Below are 10,402 nucleotides of genomic sequence, written 5' to 3' on the forward strand. Positions count from 1 at the left end.
AGCCTGCCCTGGGAGGCATCTCCAAAGGAAGGCGTTGGCGTGCCTGCTCTCGCTCCCCTGCCAGCACTGCTGTCGTTGTACCCCATGTGCCCTCCTCGCCAATTTCGGAGCCACCCCTGCTCCCTGCCCGGGGGCAGGTGGAGCTCGGTCTCTGCACCACCCTAGTGAGGTGGTTTGCTGCCTTGTAAAGGCTCTTCGGTGAGGTGAGAAGGCTCCCTGCTCCTACAGCTCCCCACTGCCCATCTCTGTAGGGGTCAGGCTCAGTTTGTTGGGGGAAAAAATCCAAAAAGCTGTGTCTGTTGGGAGGGGAAGGGACTGGATTTCCACCTGCATCCCTAAGCCTGACAAGCCTTCCCATCCAAGGACATCAGATGAGAACTGCAAAGAGCAAAACACATCCTCTTGTTTTCTCTCCTTTTCCCTTATCTGAGTTATATTCAGCTCCCCATACCACACACGCTCTCACCAAAGTCTTTTAACTTTGCCAAAAGCAGCCACCCTAAATGTGGATCCGACGCGTATGATCATTGAAATAAACACCTCAGCCGTTTAAAATTGTCTTACACTTGAGAGAGACATGCTGAGGACACAGAGAAACAATAGATTTAATTAGGCTTTTAAAATGTGACATATCTATTATATGTTCCATTACTGCTTCAGAAAAGTCTCTGTTTCTGTATAATAAATCTTGCTCTAGTACTACCGTTTAATTAAATGGGTGTCAGCGCTGGGAACAATTAAAATAAGTTTATGCACTTTCAGGGAAACCCTATAGCAAGATGTGCAAATAGCATACAATAAAAAGAAAAATTAAACCCTTAGTGGGTTTGAGCTGCTGCATATAAGAAATTTGATAAAAAGCGTTTCAAGAAAGTAGGCAGTTTTACAGCGGAGCAGGTAGTCTGTTCTGCCTCAGGGTACCAGCCCACGTCCCCTGGATTTTTGCCACCAGGAAAGACCCCAGATGGATGTATGCATTAATACTAATAAGTGCAATTCATCCCTGAGAAAAAAAAACAGCCGCCTTTAAAACCCCAAACAGGAGTGAATCTCGGCTAGCAGAAAGTATGCATAAATAGGGGAAAAAAATCTCCCTCTATTCTGAATAGTCTCCGAGCAGCCTCCATCAAGAGCCTCTCTGCTTGCGGGATTTAGTGTCTGATCGCTGAAGTCCAATTTGATTTTTAGGATATAGTTCGTATAGTAACATATGTAAGCAAACAGTGACGCTTTCTTAACTAGAACACGATATATACATCTTATTGCGTATTAAACCCCATTTCAACATTGAATTCAACGCGGAGTTTTTACTGTTTCTCCCGCTCTGCCTCAGTATAAATAAGCAGCCTTGAAATGAACATCAAAACTAAATGGCATTGAATATAATGAAACAACATTGAGTCTAATGAAGCAGAATTGCTATGTAAACAGGGATGCTTTTATCTCGTTGGAATTTTTATGTCCTTGCATGTGTCTCAGCTACATTTTTGTAACCTGATTCTTAGGAAATGTCTGATATCTCTTTGTGGTTGTTAAGAGAGAGCAAGACAGTGCCGTAACATGTGCTATGGGGTGGTGTGAAAGTAATGTCGAGTTTTGCTGGTTTAGTAAGCGAAATGTTTGTCGTCCTCATCTTATTACAGGGGGTTGGCTGTAAAACGTGGTGACCTTGAAATTCCAGTAGGTGTCCTAAGAAGAGGAGGTTGCTCACAGCCAAGGGTCGGGTGAAAGTGTCGCTGGGAAGCTCCCTGCTGGTGAGCATGCGAGCCCTTTCATTAGGTCTTTTAACGTCTTTGGCCAGATACTGGCAGCAATAACACAAGCAATAACAGCAGACCTCATAAAACTTTCTCGGGGCTGAGAACCGTGCCAAAAGAAGAGTTTCCACTTTCCTGCTGTAACATAATCTGTACCGAGCTGACCTTCCTCTGCCGGGGAAGGATGAAACACCCAGCCGCTGCCCAGGCATCTGCTCTTCGTCACCTCAGGCTGGTGCAGGTGCTCTGAGAAAGTTCAGCACAAAGTAAAATAACTGGTGAAGACCTACCTCAAATGTACTTTTTATTATCACCTTCTTTTGACTCTATACTTGTAAGTCAAACGCTTAAATATATTTGGCTTGCACCTGAACATCATCTTCCACTTCCTCACCGATACATGTTTTTTGCCCTTTTGGACAACAGCTCAAAATTCAGCCTTTCAAGTTAATTTGCTCTAGCTCCTCATATAGGAATGGGGTGGAGCAGAAGCACACGAATGAATGCTGCTGTTCGGCAGCATTGGACGTAGAGGTATTTCTGATAGTGCGCTGATAGGCCCTTTCAAATTCTCTACAGCCCACTTGAACTTAAAAAAAGGTAAATTAATGATTTTTTTTTTTTTTGTCTGAAACATAACTGTGATACCTATTGCCTTAAACTGTCCCATTCTCCTAATAGCTTTTTCATTTAAAATACCTTCAGCGCTGCCAAATCTTGCAGTTGTGGTGCTGTTCTTAAACCTCTTTCTTCTGGAAGTAATTTTTTTCTTTCCCCCAAGAATTTCTATTTCACTAAAAATTCTTTCTAGACCCCCTGAGCCGTTGCTTCTCTCAGTGTGCTGCCTTCTAATGGGGACAGAGCACGGCATAGCTGTGGCATGAGATTTCCTGTATCTATATGTTTATTAAGGCTGAGGACACGGACTTGGGTCTTAAAATGCATTCCTCAGCAGTCAGGTATCGCATCAGCTCCGTGTAAGAAATGTGCATTGATGAGCTGGGCTTTCTATTCCTCTCCCATGGGTTGTTGAGTCTGTAATCAGCAATTTAAAGGAAAGGCTAGCTGGCCTAACTTCCAAATACTGAAAAACCTCAGACTAATGTAGCACGTAACTGAAATCACATAAAGTTTGGGTATGAGGAATGAAGCTTCTGACACCTCATTTTCATTACAGAGATGGTAACAAGAAGGGAAAATGTCACAAGAATAATTCACTTATGTTCAGTCTCTTCTACTATAATTATCTAGTCCTTCTCGCTTTGGGCTCCCCTTTTCCTAAATAACTTTTGGGACAAGGTGGGTTTTACTTTTAATGGTCTAATAAATACAAGTAATAGCTTGTGAGTTGTTTAATATTTTGAACTGAAAGGTCAAGGGTAGGGAGATTAAAAAGTCATTGGGGGAAATGCTCTCAGTAAAAGCCATCTCTTGCTGGAAGTAACATAGTTTCTTAAGTAAGCATAAAATCAGTTTAAGAAGGCTCTCAGCCCAAATTAAAGCAGAAAGGAGAATAATGTTAGTGCACAGATACCACCAGCTATAGAAGTGTAAGCGAAATGAAAAACCAGTCAGGGAAATCATTCCCATAGGTTCTCTGCAGCATTGATTATGATTTTTTTCTTTTTTTTTTTTTTTTTTTATAAACACATATGGAAAATCTGTCTGCAAGTCAGTGGGACTGAAGTAATGACTGAAGCACTCTTGAGCCTACTCTTTCCAATTTGGCTTTTGCTAATTAAACTGGAGCTTTTCATGACTTTCCAGGTAAATGGTTGCCTATGCAGTAAGTAAATGGCACCCCTCTTTGGTGTATGGACCCTGAGACAGGGAATTTGGCTTGGATAACCCTACGCTGAGCAAACACCCCACTACAGCAAAGTGTGTCAAGCCCTCTGTGAGGGCAACACGGTAGTGTGTTTAAAGGTATATAGATGCGTGTGATGATTTGTGTGTGTGCTGAAGGTCTGTCAGCAAGCATCCCTGTCTTCTCATCTGCGTGCCAAGAATCTTCTTCCCACAGCGTGTGTTACAGCATACCAAAATGGGCTGAAGTTTGCGTGGCCAACCAAAAAGGTGTGCTGCTGAGATCATCCGTCCCAACTTTAGAAGAGAACGTGTGATGAGATTTACTTCTCCCCTCCTTTCACCCATGGGGATGTCTGTGCACAGGCTGTATTTTCTGTTTGCACTCTGACCCTGGAACGCTTCTCTCCCCCCTCCTCAATGCCTGCACCATGTGCAAGAAAATTAGAGTTATCCCCAGCTCCTCTCTGACTGGAGGTCTCTTTGCAAAGCCCCAGGTGAGACTGAATCGTGGAGTATTTTATGAAAAGCTGCCAAACAACTCTTAAATTCCAGCATCTTCCCACATCCCATCTCCTTTCCCAGGTCTGAAGACCCCCTTCTCTTCCCTTTTGCATGGGAGGGAGATGGAGGAGAAGTTCAAGGGCACCTATTCCCCTGATCTGAAGGTGCTCAGTTATGAAGCCTTGCCCCTCTTCTCTCCTTGGCAGTGCTGCAGTAATGGCGGGGGAGAAATCGCTCAAGGCTGCTTGCAGGAGCAGCTGAAGCCATGTTATTTTTGCACTGCGAGGGCTGGAGACTTGAGGCAGGTGGGTCCTTTCCTTCTCTCAGGGACAGTCTGGAGGGTTTGCACGTTTCCCTGAGGTCCTGGACAAGTGCCCTGCTTGCTTTCCTCTGAAATAGGCTCTTTCCATCACAGAAAATGGGAACGCGTGTGCAAAGATCTTGAAATATGCTGTTTATTTTTGCACATTTGTTCTGAACAACAATATGGTAGCCGTTCCCCTAAAATGTCTTCTCTTTTTTTTTTTAAAGCAAACGGGCCGAGCAGACCTATGATGGAGGTTTTTAGCTGTGTATTTGGTAAGCAGAAGCTTATTATCATTTTTGGTGAAAGGATGCGAGTGTGAGGAGTGCAGTCTGGAACGTAATTAACAGTTTATTGTGCATTTGAGGGTATCTACGTTTTTACAAGATAAACTTCTTGTAGCTCAGGTGCACCTGGAAGCACAACCGGGCTGTAGAGGGCTCAGCTGTCTTCACCACTGCCTCAGGCCATGGATGGCTGAAGGGCACCGATAGCTTCGAGCTAAGGCGTGATGAATATCAAGTGTGGTATTTTCTCTCAGTATTAAAGGTGGAAATGTATTGTACCTCTAATTATCGTTGTCCGACTTAAAATGTTACCGCAACAGTGCTAGGTCGTTCTGACCTTCTATGGTGGAAAAAGAAAAACGCTATTTAGTACTTCTTTTATAGTTTCTTAACAGCATCTTTTTTTTTTTTCCTGGGATGTTCTGAGCAGTTAAACCAGCCCTCCCACAGAGTAGGATCATGCTCTTCTTATTTAGTTGCAGAAAACATTTACCATATACTATGGCAAATCACACAATCAATCTTCATGTTAATCGTTCTCTGCTGGAAGCTATTTACTACAAAAACTTCTGAAATTTTCTTACTAGCTGGAGAGCAGAGAATCACAGCCAAAAGAGTGATTCACGTTTTAAAAAAATAAAATGAAAATCGAATACTTTGAAAAAGGTTGGAGTATTTCAGATTAGATGGGTAGAGGCTGAACAAAGAGACTCTCAGAAGTTGTCTTCTTCAGTGGGGCTTTTCCTTTAATCTCCCCAGATCTAATTCTACCTGAAATCATTTGCCTCAGCCTTTATTTGCTCCTGTGCTACCATTTAAATTACGGACCTCTGATGATTTACGGTCATCAAGCGCCTGTTGCAGCAGTTTCATTAGCGTTAGCTCTGCTTTGCACCAGCACCCGTGGTTGTGCCTAGGGTGTGCAGCTCCCTTTGTGCCGAGAGCAGAAGCCTCCAAAGAAGGTTTCGATATCATGCTGCCCATATGCACTGCGGTAAATTTTGCCCCTCTTGCATTGCACAGTTAAGGAGCTACCAGCTGGTTACGTGATTTAGAAATTCTAATGTTCTGCTGAGTCCTAGAAACCTGCTATTTCAGGTTGTATTTTGTACAAAATACACTATTTTCTTCTATATCGCTAAATTCAGCTCTAACAAGCAAATGCTTAGATTCCTACCTCTGATTGCAGCATATACTATCCTTCTAGAATATTCCTCCTCCTGATGAAAGAGGAGAGCTTTGATTTAGCTACAAAATGTCTGGTGCCCGTCTCTGATGTTCTGCTGCTTCCCCAGAACATTGCAGTCTGCACATGGGGAAAAATGATAAACCCAAAAATCTTTGCTGGGATCTAGCATGGTTAAATGTGCTACAGATTTGCAGAGCCAATTAATGCCAAAAAGAAAAATCACCACCACCTGCAACTTACCCATGTGCTTACACGCTACGGCATGACAGCAAAGGGACTGATGGAGTGGGATACACCAGCCCTTAACTTGCAGAAAGCCTGCTGTGTATGCAAAAGGTCTCGGGGCCCAAGGGGGGGTTTTGTGCTCCTTCTGCAGCACCGAGTAGGAACTCCTCTGGATGAGCGAGAGCCCCGGACCTCTGGTTGCATTTTGCGGCTGTTCTGGCTATGCTTATGCAGCAGTCGCAAGAAAGTGCATAGAGAGTCATGCCAGTTTGGCTATGAGGGAGTTTGAAGAAAGTAGCAGTGATTAAAAAAAGGAAAAAAAAAAAAAAGAAAGAAATAGAAGGCATATGAATCTATCGGATGCCTGGAGTTTGTGGTAGGTCTCTTCAGAAAGGAAATGGGCAGGTACAACACAATGGAGCAGGGATTGGGTTGTTCTGGGAAGGAAACATAGAGATTTGCTTTTAAATATATATCTGGTATAGAGCTGCAGCATGCCTCACCCTCTGTTGCACGGTATATTTGATTTGCTTTCCAAAATCAAACAGCTTAAGGTTTGAGTCACCCTCCATTAAGTTGAACAAAATGAAAATGCCAACACTTTTGGAACATGTTGGCGTGGGCCCTAAATTGGAAAACAAACATAGCATTGAGCTGCCCTTCTCAGTGCGAGTGGAGAGAAAGAAACTATTTAGTAAAGTGGGGAATTTGGAGGACTGGGTCTTTTGCATCGCGTTCTGTGTTGGGGAAAAGCACCGGACAACAGAGAACTTCAGTCTCTGTTGAGTGAGAGCTGCTTCTTGACTCATTTCTGGTGTTACCGTTATCACTTGTTTCTTACTTATCTTGCTCGGTACTCAAAAGCTGATTCACAGGAGGAGGTCTGATAACTTAAAGCAGAATTATCTGGGACATCAGCAAGTGCAATGCGGCCCCCGTTGAGGGGACGTGGGTTTCAGCCTCTCTTGCTGTCCGACTGCAGCCAGCCTGGTGGGAGATGGAAGGAAGGTGGGAGAGCGTTTGTTGTAAAGTACTACAGCGTGCAGCCAGGAGTGGGGGGCTGTTCCTCTGTTCCTGCAGGTGCTACGCCTGCTGTCTCACCCTTACCCGTTATTGCGTTCCCTCCTCCTCACCACCTCTGCAGATCGCGGCAGGAGAGCACACAGGCGGTAGGAGGTCTGGCCATCAAAATGCATCTGGGAGTCTAAGGCTACAGGAAAATTATATTAAACTGTGAATCTGAAGGCATCTGCTCAGAAAAGCTCCAGAGGCTATGTGTGAGCCCAGAGCTATGTGGGGAAAGAGGGGGGTGTTGGCAGGAGCATGCAGTGCTGGGGTTTGCAAATGGGGTGAGGTACTGTAGCGCAAAACATGCTCGCTACTGTTTCAGCAGGGTTGTGATTTCCAGCTTAATGGATTTAAGACTTTGAAAGCAGCTATCAATTATTTCCTGTGCAAAAACCAGTGCAGGCGGTGCCTGAGCTGTAATGTGGTCGCATGCAGCACACCTTCCTGATTGCACCCCACCGTGACCAGAGCACCTCATAGGTAGGACATGACCATGTATGCTTTGACTGGTGGTATGAGGCAGGAGCTCCTACAGCTCTTGGGGGATGCTAATTGGGTGAATCAGCCCACCCTGGGCTCAGACAGGCCCCTTCTCAGGTGAGGTGGGCAAGCAGCCCATACGTTGTTTCTTCTGGCCACAAGAAGTGGAGGAGCTATGACTATGCAGGAGAAGCAAAATGTGAGAGCAAATGGGCCTTATTTGCTCTGTATTGCAACCCAATGGGAAGGTTGCTCTCTTCTGATACAAGCCACCCAGGATGCCACACCATACAGACCCCTCAACTGCACTGCCATAAGAGCAAGGTCCCGCTATACTCCTAGGCAGGTGGAGGCTGGCCTGCAGGAAGGTGGTGTGGGGGCTGTCACTGCGTGGTGTTTCCCAAAAGTTACAGCACGCTGGCTGTGGCGGCTCCTTTGAATGTCTTCCATCACTTGTGTTTTCCCCCACTTCCCTCACCAAAGAAGACGGTGGCGTGGGGATGTGCATGGTACCTGGTCCCCACGGTGACATATTGCCCCCCCGCCTTTGGTGACAAAGACATAGAGGTAAATAGGGAAATTATCCATTTAAACAAAATACTGGATCCTGTCTTTATTTCTGCAATGTAAAGAGGAACAGCGATGGAAAGTCACTGTGGCCTGATGGAGTCATGGACCCAAGAGTAGATCTCTGCTCTGATTAATGATTTCTATCACTAAAAAAAAAAGGGCATTTTAATGTTTTAAATACCTGTTTCATAATGATCAGAGTTTTCAGGTTGTGCAATAGAGCTGATTAATTGCACCTCAGGTGTGCCGGAGGCTCGCGTTTATTACACACAGCACACACCCATTAATAGGCAGCGCAACATGGTCTGTCATGCCGTGTTGCTTAATCATGTTGTCTCCCCCCACCCAGGGCTTATGTGTATTGTGCAAAGCCATAAATACTGCAAGAGCCCCATTTCCACTGAAATCAATAGGAGTTTTGCCATTGTACTGGGATGAGAGCAGGACTTTGCTGTAAAAGTAAAATAAGGCAGGTGCAGCTAACAGGGACTTTCAAGTGGGAAGAGGGGCAGCAAAGGACATGTGAATTATGAAAGATCAAACTCAGAGGGGATCTGAAAAGATTACAGAATAAACTGGAAAATGTTAAAGGAGGCATAAGAGTAGCAAAGATAGAAGGTGAAATGAAAATTGGACAAGAGGAAAAAATAAATAAGAGAGACTTCAAGTGGATAAAGAATAAGAAGTGAATGAGGCAATGGGGATTCTGCAAAATGGAAAGGGTAATTTTGTAACAGAAGCGGCAGATATTGTTGAATAAATAAATGAATTATGTGTCTGTTTTCACAGAGGAGAAGGGGAGAAATTCAATATATCAGAAACAGGAACGTTTCTGGGGCAGGGCGAGGGACATCCATGTGGAGCAAGGAGGGGAGAACAGGAGTAAGCCCACCACGGAGGCACAAGCGCTGGACACCGTGGCTCCCTTTCTGGTTCTCCTGGGGTTTTGCTCTGTGATGTGTAACGGGTCTGTTTGTCTCTCTGTGCTGTAGCCAGGGGGGTGGTGGTCTCCTGGGACAAGGTTTAGTCCTTTTTGCCCAGCAGTTTGGTGGGAGGCAGGACCTGCTTGAGCACCGGTTCTGCTTCTGCAGGACTACAGTTGCTGTTCACTAAGAAACTGCTAGGTAACCACCATTCCTGCACTGCAAGAATAATGGGAAGGGCAGGAAACCTAGAAAAAAAAAAAAAATGGCAGGCAAAAAAAAAAAAAAAAGGGCCAGCCATAGCCATACCTTTTGCTTTTATCCTGTAGAATAATTTGCCACAAGAGATATTTAACAGTGTTTGAGTCAGTCCAGCCCTAGAGGTCTATCAGCTGTCCATCACAGGAATCTGTTTGGTTGTATAATAGCAAAAGAAAGGTCTGCTGAGAATTGCTCTAATGGGCTAAATTAGCACCTGGTCAGTTTATAAACACAGTGGCTGGCAGGATTCAGAAATATATTGGTCATTTGGCTTTCTCTTATGAATACACGTTAAGTGCAGCAGAATAGAGAAGGATGAATCAGATCTGAATGGGTAAAACAACTTAATTCAACAAGGCTGTAATCCTAAACTTCAAGGCAGGCACAGGCTATTTCGTATCAGTCAAGGACCGCTAAACATGGTCCTTCCCCTTTTTGCCACCTAGTTAGAACCAGGAAGAAATGTGAAAACGTGAGGCATATTTAAAGAATTTAGCTAAGAACAATATGATGTAATAGCTGCAGAATTCCAATATTCATATCTAGATTAAAGAATTAAAAATATCCCTAAAGCTTATAGGTTAGCAAGTTCCAAAAATTAATTTGACAAGCGTGCAGACTGAGTATCTCTGATTCCATATAAATCAAGGGTAAATAACTAAGCAGGCAATCCTGGAAGTGTTTCAAGAGAATAAATGAACATTTGTTGGGAGGGAATGAAAAGAAAGACAAAAAAGAAAAAAAACACCCAACAAATGAACAGAAAAGGAAAAACCCAAACCTTACAGGCTGCTGCTTGTAGCTGGAGGGAAAACACAGCGCACAGATCTTCATGGGGGATGAGTCTGGGAACTGTTCAGTGTTAAAGCCTTGTTGCCAGGATGGTTTAGGACCATGTTACCCTCTCTTTTTCACCTGTGTTAAAATAATGTGAGAAGTCTGATTTACAAGCCAAGCCTGTCTTGCAGTGGCTGAACAGGGAGCAGTTCTGGCTGAAGCCGGGGAGCAAAGGATGCCCGGGCTCGCGC

The 10,402-nt window shown here is 44.3% G+C and overlaps 1 protein-coding gene across 1 annotated transcript in view; it reads right to left on the minus strand.

Annotated features, from left to right (window-relative positions):
* LHCGR (luteinizing hormone/choriogonadotropin receptor) overlaps positions 1 to 10,402 on the minus strand; it is a 62,395-nt gene that overhangs the window by 49,134 nt on the left and 2,859 nt on the right. The window contains exon 2 of the mRNA XM_035903609.1: positions 7,180 to 7,282. Coding sequence (XP_035759502.1) covers positions 7,180 to 7,282 — 103 coding nt within the window. The remainder of the gene's footprint in view (positions 1 to 7,179; positions 7,283 to 10,402) is intronic.

This window comes from Egretta garzetta, unplaced genomic scaffold (genome assembly GCF_000687185.1).
Source record: "Egretta garzetta isolate BGI_Z169 unplaced genomic scaffold, ASM68718v1 scaffold11, whole genome shotgun sequence".
Taxonomy (NCBI): domain Eukaryota; kingdom Metazoa; phylum Chordata; class Aves; order Pelecaniformes; family Ardeidae; genus Egretta; species Egretta garzetta.